At 43.7% G+C, this 22190-nt stretch overlaps 1 protein-coding gene across 39 annotated transcripts in view; it reads left to right on the top strand.

The window, feature by feature from the left end:
* rims2a (regulating synaptic membrane exocytosis 2a) overlaps positions 1-22190 on the top strand; it is a 172623-nt gene that overhangs the window by 53760 nt on the left and 96673 nt on the right. For 35 of the 39 annotated variants that reach the window (XM_034229151.1, XM_034229009.1, XM_034228994.1 and 32 more), the window contains one exon: positions 2468-2727. In XM_034229151.1, the coding sequence (XP_034085042.1) occupies positions 2468-2727 (260 nt within the window). Of the gene's footprint in view, positions 1-2467; positions 2728-7162; positions 7746-22190 lie in introns of those variants that run through there. The other 4 variants (XM_034229102.1, XM_034229131.1, XM_034229125.1 and 1 more) reach the window with 1 other exon arrangement.

Below are 22190 nucleotides of genomic sequence, written 5' to 3'. Positions count from 1 at the left end.
TTATTTGATTCAAGGCTTACTGAAAAAAAGACGATCCACAGTCCCAGTGATGGTGAGGCAGCATTCAGAGCTCGCTCTCACTAATAAAAGTAATGCACTGACTCAGCACTGGGACTAGAAAGGCAGGGAGTGGGTGGGGTTGATGGTGAGGGGCTGCAGTAGCTCTTGGCCGCCCAACTGGCCGTCTGGCCTGTCAATCATTTGGCTAGCTTCTAGTATTTTCAGACACACTTAGATTTAACTTAAAGTTGCTCTTTTTTTTAACTAGTGTGGTCATGTGGCTCAGGCATGAGTGAGTTAAGCTATTTTTTTTAACCAAATAGCAATAAACACAAATAAACCTTATCAAGTCGCGACAGCATGCTTAGCTTAGTGTGTGTGTGTGTGTGTGTGTGTGTGTGTGTGCGTGCGTGTGTGTGTCTGTGTTTCTGTCTGTACATGTGTGGTAGTGATCAGGGCTCCTGTCTGCTCCTGGATTTATGAGGCTAATGGTGAGCTGGCTGCTGGGACTGCAGTATAGAGCAGATAAAGGCACAACATTACAGAGCAGGACAAACCTCCATCTCCCCGGTCCGTAACAGAAGGAACATGTTATTCCTTTCCATTTATCTTATCAAAGTGCATTAACTGCAATAGCATTCTCTACTCCAGTGGTTCCCAAACGGTGTGCCGTGAGGCAAGTCCGGGTGTGCCGTGGGATTTTGTGACAACCATACGTTATTATTGCAATATACAACTACACAAAAAATAATTATTTTGTTATTTACTATATCAGTACTTTGTAGGTTTATATGTACGTAATCTGCGCGACTTGTGCGTCCACATCTCCACGTGCAGTGCTGCATAAACATGGCTGAGTCAGCGATAACTTTCGAGGGGTGGAGGTATGCCCATTATTTTTGAGTTCGTCCGAAGAATAGACAGGAATGTGACGGTGAGGTGCAAACTGTGTCCAGGCCAGAAGCTGTTATCCACTGCTGTAAACACCACGTCAAACCTCAACAAACACCTGCAAAGAACACATGCTAAGGTGAAGCTACCGCACAAGCTATTTGTTGTTTGTTTATATCACTTAGTCTGTTCTTCTTCTCTGTCTTCCGGTTGTTGCCTGTTTTGAATGACAAATACACACTACCGCCGCCTGCTCGTAAGGAAAGTTATTGCCACTCACGCATGCGCAGTTCGTACGTGCTCGGCGAGTAAAGTAACGAGTTACTTTATGTAGATAGTAACGAAGTAGTGTAATATATTACTTTAAAAAAAAAAAAAAGTAATATGTAATATATTACATTCTTTTAGTAACGATCCCATCTCTGGAGTTAGCGTTCTCTACTCTGGTTTACATGAAGAACAACAGGAGGTCACGGCTCTCTGTTGAACAGGACTTGCGAGTGGCCCTCTCCTCAGTGCCACCAAGGATTACAAAAATCTGCGCGCCCCGACAGGCACATGTATCTCACTAATTTGTAAGTCGGCAAAAATATTTACAATAGCACATGTTTCAATGCTGATTGCTGAAATGTTACATTTATAATTTGTAGTTCAGGACCATGGACAATGCAGCTTCCTTGCATTGACAGTTCTCTGTGCTGAATTTCCTTTGCCTCATTTTTAATTTTGTGACCTGTCTGGTTTAAATGAGTGTGTTGCTGCTTTGATGAAGCCTAATTTGATAAAGTTTCAAATTAATTTCTGAAATATTTCGTTAATAAATATTTCATGAGTAATATAGTTGTCTTTGTCACATTTTATTTGGCATTAGTAAATAATTATGCACATTTACAGATAATGTACATGATATGAGTGATAACACGTGTTATAAGAGCTATTTTTGCACAATAGGTGTGCCTTGAGATTTTTACTTGTCCTTTGGTGTGCCTTGGGCACAAAAAGTTTTGGGAACCACTCATAGGAAATAATTCGATTTTGCTTATTTTCAACATGGAAAACATGCGTACTAGATTTGTCCAAGGAAAATCTTAGTCGACTAACACTTATATGATTTTGTCTACTTATCAATAAGTTTAATCTACAATAGGAGATTTTAAGGGTAGAATTTGGACTCTCACATTCAAAATGTATGACAACAATGAAAAAATAAACATCACATATTTACATTTCAACTATATCAAAAGGCTGCTGCATGTGTACAATATTTCATATTTCACCTCATTAACATGGTGTCCATGGTGTTTATCAATATGGTCGCTGTGGGGTGAAAAATCAAACCCCCAAATCTGTTGATTTATTTGAATTTGTTCAAAACAGACGAGTTGGGACTTTATGAAACACCCAATAACATTCTGAATGTAAAATGATTTTCACCCAGCAACAGCGATATGTTACATCTTCACATATCAAACACCTGCATTGCTCCATACCAGCTCATCATAGGTTTTAGAAGACACCCTGTGCCTGTCAACCTCCATTCCAAAAATATTGACACCCGTCTTTTTCTTCCCTGCAGGTTATGTGGGTATGCAACTTGTGCCGAAAACAACAAGAAATCCTCACCAAGTCGGGAGCATGGTTCTACGGCCCGGAGCCCGGTCAGGTACGGGGTGTGTTTGAGGGCGGGCCGCAGGGGAAGAAGGCCAAACTGCAGGACCCGTCTCTCTACCCCTACCAGGGAGCCCCAGGGGACCTGCCACCAGGGTCAGACAGAAGCAGACCTCACGTCGGACTCCTGCCCAGACAGGCGTCCCTTGACAACGGATCGGGGCTGAGGTACGCATCCACATACAGCTCAGCTCTATATGTGGGAGAATACACCTACATGCTCCATATGAGTCGTTTTTATTATTGTGTACAGCCAAGAACATGGTTTGATCAGAGAGTTATACACAGAGTGGAAGAAGTACTCAGACATTGTACTCTAGTAAAAGTAGAAGTACCATAGTGTAATTTTCTGATATAAGTAAAAGTCCTGCATTCAAATGTTACTCAAGTAAAAGTACAAAAGTATCAAAATATACTTTAAGTACTGAAAGTAAAAATACTCATAATGCAAATTGGCCCATTACAGAATCATATATCAATTGTTTTGATTATAATGATTGATCATGAAAGTGTTCTCAAAGCTGGTAAAGGTGCAGCTAGTTTGAATGACTTTGTATACTGCAGGGTAGCTTGTGAATTTACTCCAGGTGGAACTACAGTCTGATTTAACACTTGGTTATATTTCACATCATTCATCCAGATCTGCAAAGTAACTAAAGGTATTAAATAAGTGTCGTAAAGTAGAAGTACACATTTACCTCTGAACTGTAGTGGAGTAGAAGTACAAAGTATCACAAAATGTAAATAGTCTAGTAAAGTACAAGTCCCTCAAAAGTGTACGTAAGCACAGTACTTGAGTAAATGTACTTGACACCGACCGCTGTTTATACATCACATAAGATCTCATGATGCCAATTACTGCCTGAGAGCCTTTTAGCTTTACTCCTGATATACAGTATGCAGCCGTTGTATATGTAGTGCAGAACAGTGATTCAGACCTAGAATAAGAGACATGTCTCCAAGTCCAGTCAAGACCTCATATAAAACGGCTTGTACATGGAGCCCATGAGGCCTATAAAGAGGACAGAGACACAGATAATGTTTCTGGCACTAACTCAGCAATTCTACAGAAGTCAACCACCCACTCTCTTCTTCACACACACACACACACACACACACACACACACACACACACACACACACACACACACACACACACACACACACACACACACACACACACACACACACACACACACACACACACACACACACACACACACACACACACACACACACACACACACACACTGCGATCATGTAAATCTGCATTCTACAAACGTAAGAACATATGTTTTTAGGCAAGACCAAGCCCTATAATGCACGTGAATTGAGCTTTTTAAAGATTATTTTGGAGTAGAAAAGCAGGGGCAGGCTGAATTTCAGTGCTGAACGTTGTGGTCCATTTCTCGTGTGCCCCTTCTGAGCAGAACTCTCTCAGACACTGACACCACGGACATGCTGTGTTTGTGAATCTTATATCTGGTTTACTATTTCTTGATACTTCTGTGAAATAGGGAAGTTACTTCGATGTCTACATGGGGGCTCCGTCCCCTTTCTTCTGCCAAGAAGAAAGAGGACACACTATAGAAATGTGTGGAGCAGAGAGCCATTTCAGACAACTTCTACTGTGTCCTTGTTTGCTCAGATGTAAGGTAGCATTTGTTTGTCTAAGACCATGCTTATACCAGACTAGACTTATTTTCAGACAGAATGTATAACATTTTCTTCAGTATGGGACAACAAACCTATGATCAGTAAAGTTAAGTCATTTAGGAGGCGATGATTCTCTCAGTGAACATATCCCCTATTTCTCTTTCGTCTATCCTCATCCAGCCCATATCCCTGTTACTTCTCTCTGCTGACCTTGTAAGTGTACATCTGGTGGGCCATATCCCCTTCAAAACCAGCATGCACAGTGCACACGCCAGTATGTTTGGAGACACAACTCATTATTTCTGTGTCCTCTCTCTGTCAGAGCAACCTTGTATCCACCTTCCAATATACGCTGAAGCTGCAAACATGGTAGTTCTTTTGGAGAAAAAAATCAACTTGATATAATGGCCAGATATTTCCCTCCAAATGGATGCTTTGACGGATATGTCTCACATACCTGCCCATTATCCAGCAGTGTGTCCGAGATGAGTGTACATTTGAGTGCTTTCACAGTGTAATGAGGCTACGTTACAGCTATGCAAAATTCTCTAAATGTTTGATATAAATCTAATGTAGACATATCACACACATTACTCCTGTGTTCCTATGTTATCCTTCAACCGTTATGTTTCTATACTTAGAACACACCGCACAGCAGCACAATAAAGAGCAGAGCATCTTTATTGCATATGTTCTGTGACTGCGAATTGTAATCAAGGCTACACTTCTATAAACATTTAAGAATGATGCAGGGAAACAGCATTTTGTGTCTCTGTGCAACTGGAGTACATATCCACCGTCTCTCCGCAAATGGCTGGCTGCTTTAAGGTCGTTTTAATGGATGATCAGACCGACTATAGATCAGACTGCTCCAAGCATTCAGGCAACCAGTCACTTTCTGTTCCAGTCCAGGCCCTTGCCATTGTATATTAATTGATTACATGGCTGGAGAGGTGGAGGTAATACCGAGGAGCTTGCTTTGGCATTGCCTACACAACAAGAAACTGAACAAGAAACTGGCTGTCGAAATATTTACGGGAAAATGCTGATGATGGATAGCAGAGAGTCCATAAATAGAACTCCCACTGCATAAGCACCAAAACCCACTTCCATTCATCTTAAAGAATGTTTAAATTAACTCCTGGATCTGTTCTGCTACAGAAAGGAGGGGAAAAAGCTGACAGTCTATTTATAAGAGGAAATAACTTGGGGAAGGCTTCTAATTTATCTTGGTCTCTAAGGTGTCATTTGAATGAACACACAGATATGCTGGGACAGCTGCAGTGTTGGGTGAGGCTGATGAAACAACAATGATTACACTGGGATTGGATTTTCATGATTATTCCTATAATTTACTATCATGTTTACTGACATGGGATGATGATTTTGCAGAATCTAAACTTTGCAATAGAGTGCTGCACGATTGAGCCCGGGAATGTGTTAGCATTTTGTAACTTGCAGTTCCTTCGTCTTTCAGTAGGTTTTTTGAATGGGGTTTGTCACACCTGATATAAGGTCTGTGGTAACAGCAAACTTAAAATATACGTATTTTCCTGCATGAGAGTTTAGATAGGTCAGTAAATACCTCACACAAGCATTTTTAAGCTTCTGGCTATTGCATTAATGCTTCAAAATGAATATAGAACATTATCGTGTTGAACAAACCCTGTAGTATGTCAAATGTTGTTTGCCAAAGTTGATCATCTCCTAAAGTCCAAAAGCCAATAAACATCCCTTTGCCATTCATCTCATTTCTGGTTTGGCTTACAAACATGTGTTAACCTTACAACACATGGAGTCCAGTGTGCAAGCAACTTGAGCGCTCAGACACCGAGAAAGACTTAAAACAAATCCTTTTTAACTCAATATTGAGTAAATCACAAGTGAACACAACATGCCCATTATACCGTGATTCCCCTTTTCATTGTGAAACTGTATGTGTAGAACTTCAGTAAGTGAAGTAGCGCAGGACAGTTGGGTAATGTTTAGTTTTTACTTTTATGTTGGGCTTATTTCATGCTGGGTCTTATTTTAATATTGTTATAGCCAAAATGTGTTATAGTCAAATTGATGCAATGTGTCATGCAAAGGTTTTCAGCATGCTTGAACATTTGCTCTACCAGGTGCTTGTTTTTGTAGGGAAGCGATTAACCTGAGAATGGGGAATTTGGCAACTATAACTTACACAAGAACCAAGCATTGTAGCTGATTTAGTTTAAACACATGAGTTTTATTGAGTCAATATCAACACACTGATAACGTTATCACTCTTCTATCTTCATTCTATACAGTTGTCATAATCCTTAAATAAAGTCTGCATTATTTAGTAACTAACTAACTAATTGCTGAATAGCCAAGTATTCTGTTGGTTCGTATATTTTATCCCTCAGGACCATATTGAACATCTAACACAGAGACATGTTCCGGCTCAGGAAGTGTATTCTTATCAGAACTCATTTATAGGAACCCATCAGAAAGCTAATAGCTCCATGTTCAAGTACCACATCTATTGATTGTCCTGTAAAAATACTTCATCAACATTATTTGCATCAGCAGCTTTAAGGAACCTCTTCAACCTCACTGCACATTTTTCAACTAATTTTGACACTTTTAAAGTTAGGCTACATGAAAAACAACTGACTGAACAAAATGAAAATAAGTAACCCCTTTGGGAAAAGCCCCTTATGTGTGCCCTTTCCTCACAGGCAGACACTCAACCTTTCAGAGGTATTAGGACTGTCATCTGCTGTTACTGATGAGGAGCCGATATGGAATATAAAGGGATAACCCTCTCTCCCCTGTATCACTGTGCTTTATCAAACAGAATATGAAAAAGGATGGAGAGATGATGGCAAAGAGTGCGCACATCAGCCGCGTAGTGTGTGCGCGCGCGTGTGTGTTAGCGCGGGTGTGTGCTCTTCATAGGCGACGGGAAATATGAGTTGAATGTGAGGCAGCAGCTGATGCGCCGGTAAGGGATGCTGCTGCTGCCGCTGCTGGCCGCCGTGTAGGATGCTTCTCCGCTCATTCTCTCCTCTGGGCGCTCCTTCGCCTCTTCCTGCACACCGAGAAGAGATTTTTGCCACGGCGAGAAGAAGAAAAGGCTCGTTACCGGCACCACCTTATTTTTCTCGCTTCAAGTCCGAAGCATTATGACCGAAGCCTCCCGCCTGGAATGCGGCTCATCTGAGGACACTTTTTACCAGGAGCGGCCGGAGAAATATGGAACTTGATAGGTTTTTCTGCGTTTAATGCGCCCCCCGGGAAGATAATAATAATATCAAAAATACTGAGGAGGTATATGTGTGGAGGGGGGCGTCCGAAGAGAGCGCAGGCTTTGGGATGTATTGTTGGTGAAAAGAAAAAGAGTGATCATTTACTGAGGATAAAAGCGAACGGAGGGGGAAAATGCAGTTCGAGACATTGCGTCAGTTCTGTAGCTCGGTTTTATCACATTTCAACGGGGCTGTCTCCGCACCTCAGAACATCTTGCAGACGGAGCTGTTCGAGCAGGCTTTGAGCAACATCGGGTGAGTGATTCCTTTGTAAAGAAATGCCCTGATTTATGAGCAAGGGCTTCCCCGTTGGTATGTCAAACGAGTATTGGGGGGGGGGGGGGGGGGGGGGGGGGGGGGGGGTGTTGCGTTTATCGATCGGCAGCCAGCCTTCGTAATAACAACCTACAGCACAGTGCCGCTGCTCGCTGCAGATATTTCCTGGATGTATGATGGGGCCGATCAGCGATGCTGCCGCGGCACACGCAGCCTACCGCGGGGTGGGGGGGGGGGGATAAAATGAACCGTTTAGGTATGTGACCATGCCGAGGTGTGACTGTGCTGTGCGCGTAGCCGTGTATGCCAGTTTGCGCGTGCGGCCCAGTGCACCGCTGCTGCAGCATGTGTGCTATACTGTCTCTGCTGTGCCTGAGAGGAGAGGGTGTATGTGCAACAAAAATGATAAGTCCAAAGCTCGAATTTAGTGGAAACGCCAACCTCCCCAACACACCTGCACATACAGTCAAACACCTACACAGGCCATTGTGTTTTTTGAGTAGTCTACCTTATGAGTAAGGGAAAGGCAAGGCAAGGCAAGTTCATTTATATAGCACCTTTCAACACAAGGCAATTCAAGGTGCTTTACAAAAATGAAAGACATTCAGACAAAGGCATATAAAAACAGTCATTAAAAAGAAAAGATAATAAAAGAAACACAGTATTCCTAACATGACAAGTTAGAGGTATGTGGTAAAATGTTGTCTCTGCAGAAAACCATAAACTACCATGCGTTGCATAAACAAAATTACCACTGAATAAAGAAACCTCATACTTAGAATATAATCATTATTATTATCTCACGAATAGCATTTGACTAGCCTTTTAGCGGCAGTGTTACTGTAATACAAGCTTCCTGTAATTTTACATTTGCTGTAGAAAATTGCTTGTGTTGTGTGTAGAGATAGAAAGAGAGAGAGGTAGAGAGGGAGAGAGTAAGTGAGTAGGGAGAGAGACAGAAGTTAGATCTCACTTATGCATTGGAGCATATTATGATTAGTCTGCTAAATGCTCCGTTCCCCCGCAGAGAGGCCCCCGGTCATATGGCCAGGCATGGCTGTTAGACACATTTTGCAGACTGCAGAATGGCTTCAAACTTGCAAAACAGACCGGCGTTCCTGCAGGGCCGGGAGAACACGCAGGCCTCCCTTCATTTCTTGATATAGGAGCAGGCCCCATATCTCCACACCATGCACTGTCTGTCTCCGGGGACTGCAAGTCTTTTTCTCTTGTCCCCCAACCTACCGTCAGAAATAATTTACAGCATTGCTGGGCTCTCTGCCACCTCACATTACATGGCCAGAACACTCAGCCACTGGAAGGGCTGAACAGGGGGCTCTGTGCCTGGAAACTGTGATCCAGCAATCATCACATCTGACTGATTAAAGTGAACTTATTATCCATCACTAGCCATTTTTTGTCCTTCTTCCCTGTCTCTGAATTGTAGTCAATGACTGGACTGCTAAATGACCATATTGTTATAAATAGTTGACAGCTAACTAGTAATACATGTGCTATCATTTTCAATGCAGCTTTATCATTTCTGGGTCTGTACTCACTGGTAAAAAGTCAACAATCCAACTCTCTACAAACCAGCAGTGTGCTAGAAGCTTGGCCATCCATTCGATCAAGGCTGTTTTTGTATGAGTCTCTCTCTGTCTCTCTGTGTCTCTCTCTTTCTTGCCCAGGCCTGCTAATGGGCTGTATGCTTTTAGATCCAGCTGCCATGTTTTATGCATGTGTGCGTCAGGAGAGGTCCTAATGGGGTGTGGGGATCTGTTCTTAGAAGGCCTGAATGGGTTTGAATTGAGTGGTCACTACATTTAAACTGCAACCATACTCAGCCCCCCTTCACTCTTATAGTACACACACATACACACAACCCCGAACCCCCACCCAACCTTATGCCAGCTCTTTGTGCTTGCTTCCCTGAAATGCCTGCGACCAAAGTGTGTCTGTTGTTGGACTTATGTATGAAGCGATAGCAGGGACGTTATCGAGTTTGTTGTACACGTCATAGGCTTTTCCCAGATGAGCCTTTTGCAAAGTGTGTGATGCTATAAGTGGGGATATGAATAGCTGCATTGGATTTTCTGCATAGATGCAATGTACTGAAAGCAGCACACTGTTACAAATCCGGCAAATGAAAACCCATATTGCTGCTGTTTAATGATTCCAAACAGGTAGCACGATCTTGGGTGTAATTTTAGTGAGTCATCCTCAAAGCTGTTTACTTTATCCCACTGTCTTATATATCGTTGGTCTGCAGTGACATCTTATTTGCAGCTGTGCAATTCCCCATTTTAAAAAGCATATGTGGTAAAGTGTGTACACTCACAGGCTGGAGGAAAACTAACTTGTTTCCACATCTAGTATCAGTATATAGCATGCAATATCTGCACTATAGTGCATACTCTCGTCTAACAATTACACATGTAATTTAAACTACATTTGAAATCTGCTGGTTACAGACTGCAGAGTATTTCAATCCACATATAGTACAGAAAAGGTTACACAGTGCTGTAAAGCCAATTCATGGATGGGACCAAAAACAACTTCTTAAGGGAGGGGGGAGATCATCTTCTAACCAACAGCTCAAACTGAGTTTTAGTGTTGTAGAGTTGCTTCTCGTGATTGCATAGCAAGCTTATTTTTCTTTCCCCGCACTAGATCAAGCTAGTTAAACAATGTGTGGGTGTTTCTCAATGTCGAGGAAGGCTCCTCCAGAGCCACTATTTCAAGGATGCTACGTCATCGAGTCCCGCCGAAGGACTGTTCCAATGTCCAGGATCCTTGGAATTCTACCGAGGCCGGCGTCCTTCGTTCCGGGAAATTTCAAGGCTGCACACGTGCATCCTCCGCGGTCTTAAAATCCCCACAATGCTTTGCGCACGGACCAATTTCCAAAATCTTTGGCGGAAATCGCGCTCCATTTAAGGCGGGGGTCTCGCATATGACGCACACCTGTTAGCCTGTTCCACCATTCTTCGTTTTCCGAGGCTAGGAAGGATTCTTGCCTCGCTTCTGAAGAACCTGACTCGGAAGCCATGTCCTACCAAGGAAGCGTCCTCGACATTGAGAAACACCCTGTGTTTTTAAGCTATTTGCTAGCAGAGTTTACATAGCACACATTTTGAGTCCTGGTCATGAAACCAACCTCCTGTGATGTTGAAAGGCAGCTTAGCAAAGTTGCAATTTCATTATTCCTCCTAATGAATACATCCTGAATTGTAGTGGTTATTAGACATATTAAAAGGCTGTAATAATATTTACAGCTAATGCTGTACTTATTACAGGACACCTCCGGTCTGGACATTACTTAGACATGTCTGATTATATGTTTCCATACTCTTCTGTTTCAATTCAGGTCTGCCTGAAATCAATTATTAGTCCTGCACATTTTGCACCCAAACCATATTCTAAATAATCATACAAACAAAAGTGCACAACACAAACAGAACATTGGCAGAAGCACAAATAGCACCAGTGGCTATCAAAATATATATCTTATGTGTTTCATTACACTATGCCATCACAATGAATTCCAAACGACACATTGACATGGCTATATTGGGTTTAAGTAACTGAAGTAAACTTTCACATTCAGTCCTCCATGCATGTGATGTAGCATACAGTCATACATAAATTATCTCTCCACAATGGGATATTTACATTATCATATTGTTTTCTTATAATGAAATTGGAGCACATAAATATGAGGCCAAATTGCTTTCATTGACTAAACAAGCGCTACACACGCCGATAGAGGAGGAAAACACAATGGCAATTTGCAATAATAAAAACGTTTTTGATGTTCTTTTGAATAGTCAGAACTGTTCTGTTTTTGTTGTGTTACAACAGTAATGTTGGTTTTTGTAAGGTGAGAGCTATGGAATATGCATTCAACATTTGCTCTACACATCTAAGCCTTTCTCACCCTCAGGTGTCAATACAATACATTACAGGTTAAGAACACAAAAATGTGAAATTATCCATCCATCCATCCATCTTCTCCCGCTTATCCGTGATCGGGTCGCGGGGGTAGCAGTTCCAGCAGAGAGCCCCAAACTTTCTTTTCCCTGGCGACATCAACCAGCTCTGACTGGGGGATCCCAAGGCGCTCCCAGGCCAGCGAAGAGATATAATCCCTCCACCTGGTCCTAGGTCTACCCCTTGGTCTCTTCCCAGCTGGACGTGCCTGGAACACCTCCCTAGGGAGGCGCCCAGGTGGCATCCTAACTAGGTGCCCGAACCACCTCAACTGGCTCCTTTCGACGCGAAGGAGGAGCGGCTCAACTCCGAGTCCCTCCCTGATGACCGAACTTCTCACCTTATCCCTAAGGGAGACACCAGCCACCCTGCGGAGAAAACCCATCTCGGCCGCTTGTATCCGTTAAATTATCGTAAACGTATTGGTCCTGGTCATTTGAAGCAGCTAATTATCTTTTATTTGTATTGGCTGGTACCTCTGACAACTTCTCTTGCAACCCCCTGTCAACCTGTGTTTCATTGTTGGCAAGCATTGTGGATGTGAGGTGAGGGGAGCTCAGTAGAGAGGAAAAGAAAGGAAACCGGCGAGAGGACAACAGAAAGTAACGGGAGTCATCTGTCACCATGGTGACAGAGCAGTAGACGAGGCAGACGTAGCAGGCTGCAGCTTGTGGGACTCTGAACCCCAGGAGCCCCAGATTCATGTTTCTGTGACAGAACTGGGGGAAAGGAAACGTGGAAAATAAGGAAAAGACTTAGAAGCAAGAGTCAAGGACATGGATCCACAGCAGTCCTCACCTTGGCTCGTCACACTTGTGTTGATATATCATTGGCCACATTGTAGTATAACATCTACCTATCCCTGTTTCTAAATCCTTCTTAATGCAGGTTCAATTGAATGAGTGTACATTTTGTTTTCCATGCCCTGCTTTACATTCCTACAGTTACACATTAACAGATGAAAAGTCCAGCTGACTGAGCTCCTCTACTGGTGCTACTGGGAGTTAAATGCCCACATGATGCCAGCTGGCCTCTAGGCTACCATCACCTCTTTTTGTTGGTTATCTCTGCGAGTACTATCAAGGAGCGTCTTGAGGGTTTAGGTGTGGGAGTCAGACTGAGATTCAAACTGTCTCTTCAGTAGTTCTTAGGCAACCTCCACCCCCTCTCACCCCGACATCCTATCACACCTTGCCCACACTCAGCCCACCCTCAGCCCCATTGTGTTGTACCTGGGTGTTGGCGCTCAGCAGCTGTAATCAAGCCGGCTCTTTATTGGTTTTGTCCTCGCCAGGGGAGATGTGCGCAGGAAGACGGGAGGTCCTGGTTTATTGCATGAGCGTCTAAGAGAGGAGTTTTTATGACGGTACGCCAGAGAGAGAAAAGAAGAAGAAGTGGATAGAGAGCGAGAGATACAGTGGAGAGAGTTGGAATGGTCGCAGCGCAGTGAAAAAGGGGATAAATAGTGAGAGAGGGACAGCGGCGGAGGCTGAATCGATATGCTCGACTCCTCTCACCAAATCATATCTCAGCAACAGACAGAGAGCGAGAGAGGATGAACGAAACAGGGAGTGGTAGAGAGAGAGAACTGGTAGCTAGCGATGGGCTGTGTAGCCAGATAAGCATCAGGCTAATGTCCCCGACCCCGAGGCAAGCTGCCACTGCTGCTAATGCTGCTGCCCTGAGATGGGTGTGAAAAAGTCTATGTAAAGGTTTGGTAAGAGGTTGCTGGTGCAAGGGACACTTGCAGTGGTGTAAAGTAACTATAAGTACTGTACGTAAAGGTAAACTATTATGCTATATTTGAACAATATATTATAGTGCCATATCTTTACAAAATATGTCTCTGAAGTGTTTTGCTCAACATACCAAACAGATCACCCATTGTAGCATGCCTCATATCCTTCTATTTAAGCCCTGTTACAAAGGTGCTGATTCTGGGTCTGGCCCTTTAAATGTAATTGAGCTGCAGCTCGCCACGCCCCTTTGGAGCGTGAGACTGTCTAAACAGAAACTCGGCTAAACGCAGAAACTCAGCTAAACGCTGCCTTGATTAATTAAACATATTATGTTCCACATAATACCACATCAAGCATTATTTCTGAAACAGTATGGAGCTCAAACACTTTTTCTCTTGCGGGTTTACAACAAGGACAGTACCTTTTATATCCGGCTTCTTTACAGGTTAGCTCTGAGTGTTAGCGATGCTTGCTAATGTGAACACAGACCATATTACTTTCAAACACGTCGCACATTGTTTCTGATGCAGCACATCGCTTGACATGTTCTTTCTTCAGTGTTTACTGCTAGAACAGTGCCATTATATGTATTTTATATATATTTTTATTTTTATTTTTGAGTTTCTGTTTAGACAGTCTCCTGTATTTTCTGACACTTTGTGAGTCTCCTTCCACACCGGGGACACATATGTATGTACAAAAGACATCAAAAAGTGCATTTTGCATAATAGGTTACCTTTAAAGGGGACCTATTATGCAAAATGCACTTTTTTTACTTCTTCCTGAGTAACATTTTGAAGACAGTACTTTTAGTTGTAACTGAGTATTTCTACACTCTGGTACTTCTACTTTTACTTAAAGGGGACCTATCATGCAAAATGCACTTTTGTACGTCTTTTATACATGAATATGTGGCCCCGGTGTGTCAGGGAACTCACCAATGCCCCTTTCACACCAGCGCTTTTTCAGCTCCGGCTCGGAGCTGGAGCCTGAAAAGCGCCGGTTTTTCCTGTTCACACCGCAGCGGCGCCGCCTCTTAGCTCCGGAATCCGGTTCACTTCCAGCTCCAAAAAATTGTCGGTCTAGAGCAAGAGCTTCGGAGCTAAGAGGTGGCGTCGCTTACGTCTCCCTTACGTCGAGGCGTGCAGGAAACTAAACCCACCTCCCCTGAACATGGGTCGACTGTCATGCCTGCCTACAAGCAGTAGTGCTTATAAACACACTTTATAAAGTCAGGCAACACTAACCAGGCTTCGTGTGATTCTGTTTATTTGTACCTTACTTTGACCATCCGTTCATTGTTATTGATCATTGTGGAGAGAGGCAGACGTTTTGTTTTGTATTATAGCAGCTATCGGATGGAATCAATACATGGGCTGCACAGGTTGTCGTGTCCGACTATCACAAGTAGAATCATAATAAAAATACGCCGGTAAAATGTGCCTGTAGAAAACGGTTTATGCCACAATAGGATAGCAATAGCAAGTAGTCAGTTTAGCTTCGGTTGCTATGCTAACATCACCCATTTTATACCAGAGAAACTTTCATAACAGCGTTGTGATGCCAAACAGCGTCAATTCAGACTGACACACATTCACTTAGGCTAAGGGGAACTGGGGATATGTATCAGCTGCTTGTGTGAGTTGGACAGTGAATACTTTAGAGCGGCCGCTGCAGTGTGAGCTAACCGGGAGCTAACGGGAGAATAAACTCCCGTGGAAGAGCAGCCAACACTGCAGCGGTCGGTAAATGCCGCAGAAACACATTAATAAACAATGAACCACGGCACTCTGGAGCAAAGTATAAGGTTGGATAAGTCGTTATTCAATTTATTCTGGCTTCGTGTGATTAAAAGCAACACGATCATCGAACCGACGCAGTTGTTGTTGTTGTGAGCGCCGTAACGCCGTTGGGGAGCAAATCAGCGATGTAAACGGTGATGTCATGACGCAGCAGCGGCAGCACCCAGTCGGGCTCTGGGCGGTGTGAACAGAGCGGGAGCAGAAAAGGGAAACCGGAGCTGAACCAGAAAAGCTCCCGCTCGGAGCTAGAAAGGGAAAAGCGCTGGTGTGAAAGCCGCACAAGTGTCAGAAAACACACCTTCTCTCTTTTCCTCCATACCCAAATCTCTAAAAACGGATCTGATACAGATTTGAAATATCTCTGACGTCAGGAACAAGGAGCTCCGCCTATATGGGCAACTCTCCACCTATCAGGGGAATGAGAGGTTGCCGTGGCATGGTAACAGCATGGTAACATGACGCTCGTGCCTCGCCACCCTCCTTTGCAGGGTGTGGTCAGCTGCAGCTCATTTGTCACAGAATCAGCCCTTGCAAAAACAGGGCTGGAATAGAGCAAATAGAGCGAAATGAGGCATGGCTAAAATGCATGATCTGTTTGGTATTTTGAAAAAAAAAACTTCACAGACAGTTTTATATAGGTATGGCCCTACAATATATTATTCAAATATAGCATGATAGGTCCACTTTAAGTACAATATCTGAGTACTTCTTCCACCTCTGGACACTCGTGAGGTCATCCAGTGAGATTTATGCTACATACTGTATTCTCAGCAGTGAAACAGGAAGAGAAAGGTATACTGAGCGCTGACATCTGGGCTCTTTTCATGCAAATGGAGCGAGACTGATTCCCTCAAAGGCTGAAGACCCGTGTGTGCACGTTTATTTGTGTGTGTGGTGTGACCCTCAACCATTTAGCAGTTGGTTTACAGTAGGCATAGTGTCCTCAAAGAAAAACTACATTTCAGTTCGGCATAAGGAGCCACTTCCAACTGCGCCCCAAGTCCTTAACTCTCTGCACTCTAATGCACTAAGGAGAAGGCTGCTGAGAGCCATAAATGTGGCACTCTGCTCTTCTGTGTGTGTGTCCTTGTGTTTCTTTGTGAAAGTGCATGTGGCGGCACTTGTCTGTGCGTTTGAAGCTTATACCCTACGAGGTCTTTTTCCTTCTTTTTTTCCCACTCCCTAACAGATGTCTGATGTCATCTTGCTTTTAAATAGCCAAGAGAGGGAAGAGAAACGACACATGCACATGGATAGTGCTTCGCTTTCAACCATATGCCTTTATGTGTGATGCTATTTGTCAATGACAGTAACTATTTAACACGTTGAGGGGTTACATTTGCCTGCCTTTGCTGTAGCAGCTCACCGTCAGAAGTGGAGTGTGTTACTCCACAAATCCTCCTCTGGCCTTGATGCTCAGTGGAGTTGCTAATTGAAAGCTAAGACTCTCTCCCCCTAAAGGTAATTCACAGCATCATCATCATCATCATTCTTGTTTTACTTTTGATGTATTGATTAGAGAGGCTTAAAAGGTCAGACCTTTGGAAGGTCAAGAGGTGGACTATATTAGCTAAATCCCTGTTATTCAGTGCAGTGGAGTACACAGGACACAACTAAACAAACGTTTTGAAACAATCCAACAAAGCTATATTGTGATTCAATCAGTTAACATTAAACAATCTGGAATCCATTTTAAATCCACTATTAGTTTAAGACTATTTCAGGGGCTTATATGTGCAGATTTTATGTTCTAGGAATTTTGTAACCGTCATTGATTCTCCTGTTATTTCCACACCACATACGCAATGCACAATTTACCTGATAGCATAATATCTGCATGCATTGTTTCATGAATGGGAAAGAGACTGCCTCACAGGCAATCCTGTTGTTGTGCCCCAAATCCGAATCTATTTCATGCTCCAATTTATTCAATTACCAAAAATACACTTGAAGAACCTGTGTGATAAAGGAATAATGAAAAAGCTTAATCTAAACATCTGCGTCTATCCAGCCCATTGCTATCATCATCCGTCTCATCCCCAGCCCGTGCTCAAATCCTCTTTTGCAACACTGATGGTATTTCACAGGCTCAATGAGATTAATTATTTCAATATTTTGCAAACATTGCACCGTGTGCGCAGCTCCCCCGTCTCCCCGCACGTGTACAACTAGCTCAGTTCATTTGTGTTGCAAATGAGCCGGCCCTGGTGGTGCACGGCGGCCTCCCCGGGCTTCTGCCGCCACGCAGCGGAGAGGAGAACCCAGCCGAAGAGTGATCAAACGCCTCCTCCTCTGGCAGGCAGATGCTGAGTAAACACAGAGAAGAAGAAGCTCCGGTAACTGTCTCCTCCCGCTTCCGCTCCTCGCCTTCATTATTTTTGGAGTCTGCTGGCTGCCGTTAATAAAACCTCATGTAATATTCATTTAATTCCAGTGTTTACTAGTTCATTAGGTTTTAGGATAGTAGTTGATCTGATCTCCAGGGGTGGCTAGGAACAGGAAAGAAGCCGACTTTGAAGATTTTCCTTTTTTTCACTCGCCGGGCATGCTACCATTTATTCACGCGTCTCTCTTGATCCTGTCAGGATCCATTCACAGTCCTTCTGCTTACGAAATTGTATAGCATTCCTCTTCTCTCATATGCCTCTGAACCGTAACTAAAATGTCCATCAAAATGTAAAGCAAGGACCTGTATCAAACATCATTTTAAAACCATATCTGTACATTATACAGACGAGTAGAGTGCTACTATGACGTTTTTAGATCTAAGAATCAAAGCGCAAAAAGGCTGGTTCACCATCTCCTCCTGGGAAGTTAACCGCTGTCGTAGATTGAATGTTTTCTCAGACCAGTGCCCCTCTGGCCAGTTGAGCTCCCTAGCTCAGGGCATGTGTTACAGACGCTGTCCCATGCAATTACAATTAACCCACACAGCCCTTTGGTCTGGGCTCGCTCTGCAAAGGTCTTTCCGTGGCTTCATCGATTGAGACGTTGGCCTGTCAATGCCATTGAGTGCAGTAGAAAAGGTCTTTCTGCTGAGCAAACAGGGACGCAGCCAATGGCTTTTTCCTCACACAAAGAGGAAAGGCCAAACTTTGTCACAAAGCACATTTTGTAACCTAATAGGCAGTTCTGCAGTTGTTTTTGATTTGACACAATATATTTTATGATTGGATGATGTAAGTTCAATTTAATGTTTTTCTCTTAAGTGGTCTATCATTGCTTTAATGCAGTGGTCACCAACCTTTTCAAGCCCAAGATCACCGACCTCGGCCTAGGTGAAAGGCGAGATCTACCTATTGCAGAATTGAGTGAAAAAGACGGCCCAGACCAATTTGAGGCCTTTTATATAGGCTAATTGCATCTGAATTACTGTTACAATGAAGGCTCCATAATCAGCTCACAGCATAAAGGCAGGGGTAAAGTGCTATTTTTTATGAGTGGAGGGCGGACCTCACCTCCTCTAGGACGGTCCTCACCTCCTCTAGGGGGGTCCGGGGGGATGCTTCCCCGGGAAGATTTTTTTTAAATATTGAAGTTGAAAGCATCAATCTGGTGCACTTTGAGAGCAACATGAAGAGATCTATGGATACCTCTCTCAACACCCAGATGAAACAGAACTATACACAGATTTTCTTTTTCTTTATGGATATTTTACAAACCACTCCCCTTTTACATTACATCACATTACATTGCATTTAGCTGACGCTTTTATCCAAAGCGACTTACAATAAGTACATTCGACCAGGAAGACACAACCTTGAAGAAAACAGAATCATATAAGTACATCAGGTTTCATAGAGCCAAACATTTCAAGTGCTACTCAACTGGCTTTAGGTAAGCCAGTCCTTTATTAGTATATAAGTGCTTCGTTAATAGTTCTAACGCTCGAAGTGGAGTCGAAAGAGATGAGTTTTCAGTTTGCGCCGGAAGATGTGCAAGCTATCTGCCGTCCTGATGTCAATGGGGAGCTCATTCCACCATCTTGGAGCCAGGACAGCAAACCCACGTGTTTTCGCCGATGGGAACTTGGGTCCCCCTCGCAGCGAGGGCGCAGCGAGTCGTTTGGCTGATGCAGAGCGTAGTGCACGCGCTGGGGTGTACGGTTTAACCATGTCCTGGATGTAGGAAGGGCCAGATCCATTCGCAGCATGGTAAGCAAGTACCAGTGTCTTGAAGTGGATTCTAGCAGTTACCGGAAGCCAGTGAAGGGAGCGGAGGAGCGGAGTGGTGTGAGAGAATTTAGGAAGGTTGAAGACCAGACGAGCCGCTGCATTCTGGATGAGCTGCAGAGGTCGGATGGCACATGCAGGTAGACCAGCCAGGAGGGAGTTGCAGTAGTCTAGGCGTGAGATGACGAGAGCCTGGACCAGAACCTGAGTCGCTTTCTGAGTCAGCTGGGGACGTATCTTCCTGATGTTGTAAAGCGTGTATCTGCAGCAACGGGTTGTAGCAGCGAAGTTTGCAGTGAAGGACAGGTTGTTATCTAGGGTCACACCCAGATTCCTTGCAGTCTGAGTCGGGGAAACAACTGAGGTGCCGATGTTGATTGTTAGGTCAAGAGTGGGACAATCTTTTCCCGGAAGGAAGAGCAGCTCAGTCTTGTCAAGGTTGAGCTTGAGGTGGTGAGCAGACATCCACTGAGAGATGTCAGCTAGACAAGCAGAGATGCGTGCAACGACCTGGGTCTCTGAGCGGGGAAAGGACAGAATTAATTGGGTGTCGTCAGCGTAGCAGTGGTAAGAAAAACCATGCGGGCTAATGACTGATCCGAGCGAGTTTGTGTACAGGGAGAAGAGGAGGGGACCAAGAACAGAGCCCTGAGGGACCCCCGTAGTTAATTGACAAGGGTCGGACTCAGACCCTCTCCAAGTCACCCTGTAGGTACGGTCTTTCAGGTATGAGGTGAGGAGGGAAAGTGCAGAGCCTGAAACTCCAAGTTTTTGGAGAGTGCGAAGGAGGATCTGATGATTCACCGTGTCGAATGCAGCAGACAGGTCCAATAGGATGATGACAGAGGAGAGGGATGCAGTTTTGGCAGTGTGCAGTTCCTCCGTGACAGCAATGAGAGCAGTTTCTGTGGAGTGACCTGCCTTGAAACCAGACTGGTGTGGATCCAGAAGGTTGTACTGATTGAGATAACAGGAGAGTTGTTTAAAGACAGCGCGTTCAAGTGATTTAGACAGGAACGGGAGGAGAGAGACAGGCCTGTAGTTTATAACATCAGACGGGTTGAGAGTGGGTTTCTTTAGGAGAGGGTTTACTCTTGCCTCCTTGAGACTGTTTGGAAAGTGACCAGAAGTTAGAGAAGTGTTGATGAAATGGGTGAGAAACGGTAGAATATCAGGAGCGATAGTCTGAAGGAGGTTTGAAGGGATAGGGTCCAGAGGACAGGTGGTAGGGCGGGCAGAGGTAATGAGGGTAAGAACCTCACTTGGAGAGAGAGGGGAAAAGGAGGTAAGTGTGTTGGTGGAAGGAGGGTCTGGTGACCCAGCGGTGAGTAAAGGTGAGTCAGAAAAAGAAGAGCGAATATCATCAACCTTTTTTTCAAAGTGGGTAACAAAGTCGCTTGACAGAAGTGAGGAGGGGGGAGGAGCTTTTGGAGGGTCCAAGAGGGTGGAGAAGATGGAAAATAGTTTTTTAGGATTGGAATAGGAAGATTTAAACTCTATTCTTGCCATATAGTATTTCATACCTGTTTTTCATGTATTCTCTTATTGTTTGTATAACTATAATGATCATATGAAGGTGTGCAGCGGAAATAATCTTTTGAATAATTTGTGACAAAACCGTTCTAAACACTCAGAGAGTCCTTTAGCTCACCTGAGCTCCTCAGTCTGACAGGGGAGGACTCTCCTCCAGCTTGTTGTGGAAACAGCTCCTTATGTCCGTTAGTGCAGCTAGCTAACCAGATGCTAACATCACGGTCCCCGCTAGCACCGGTCCCTCTCTCTCCCTCTCTCCCTCTTTCTCTCTCCCTCTCCCCCTCTCTCTCTATCACACTAAATGCGCTATCGCCACACACACACAGAGCCGAGCTTGAATGACACAAGCACACGTGTATTTCCATGCAACTCTCTGATTGGTCTGGTGACTTGCCTCTGTTGCATTCACTGAACACGGGAAATTGCAGTCCTACCGTCCTCTCTTGTGTCATGATGAGGTTCACGTAAAGCACGGTTAATGTATTATATTATTGAGGTGTCTCAAATATACGTCAATCAAGTGGCACCTGCTAACGGGGTGGTGGATTATAGGTTTACATCTAAAAACGTATACATTCTCATCCGGCCCGCACGGCAGGGGTGACTGTGGCGGTGGTTAGTGCGTTCGCCCCCCACTCATGTCACCTCGAGTTACACAGGTTTGAGCCCCACGCTCGTTAAGAAATGTTGTTGTGTCCTTGATCAAGACACTACATTCCCAAAGGTGCTGTATAGGTGATATATGATATATATATCATATATCACCTATGCATGATGATTACTTTTATAAAAAAATTATTTAGAAAAATACGAGGAGAAGTTTATGTTTAATCCGTGTATGGTTCGTTCTTTGGTTTTTCCGTTTCAAAACCGAATAGGAAAAACTAAAAACTTTTTTTCACTTAAATTTGTATTGACATTTTTAGAAACATACAAAACCACATATAGTTCAGTATACACTTGAATTAGAGACCCATTGAAGAAGAAAAAAGAAAATACAAATAATAATAAAAACAAGCAAACAGTGACATGGAAGCTTTCTATCCTATTTTAATGCAACATCATGGTCTGGTTCCAACTCTCAATTTGTGGTGTCGTTCATTTTTCTTTTATATTCAACCCATTTTTCCCATTTGGACTCAAATTTCCCTTCCTGGACCCTCAATATGTGTGTGAATCTCTCCATAT

Source organism: Gymnodraco acuticeps, unplaced genomic scaffold (assembly GCF_902827175.1).
Source record: "Gymnodraco acuticeps unplaced genomic scaffold, fGymAcu1.1, whole genome shotgun sequence".
NCBI lineage: Eukaryota > Metazoa > Chordata > Actinopteri > Perciformes > Bathydraconidae > Gymnodraco > Gymnodraco acuticeps.
Note: the sequence above shows the minus strand (reverse complement) of the source record. Positions and strands in the feature narration are given on the sequence as shown.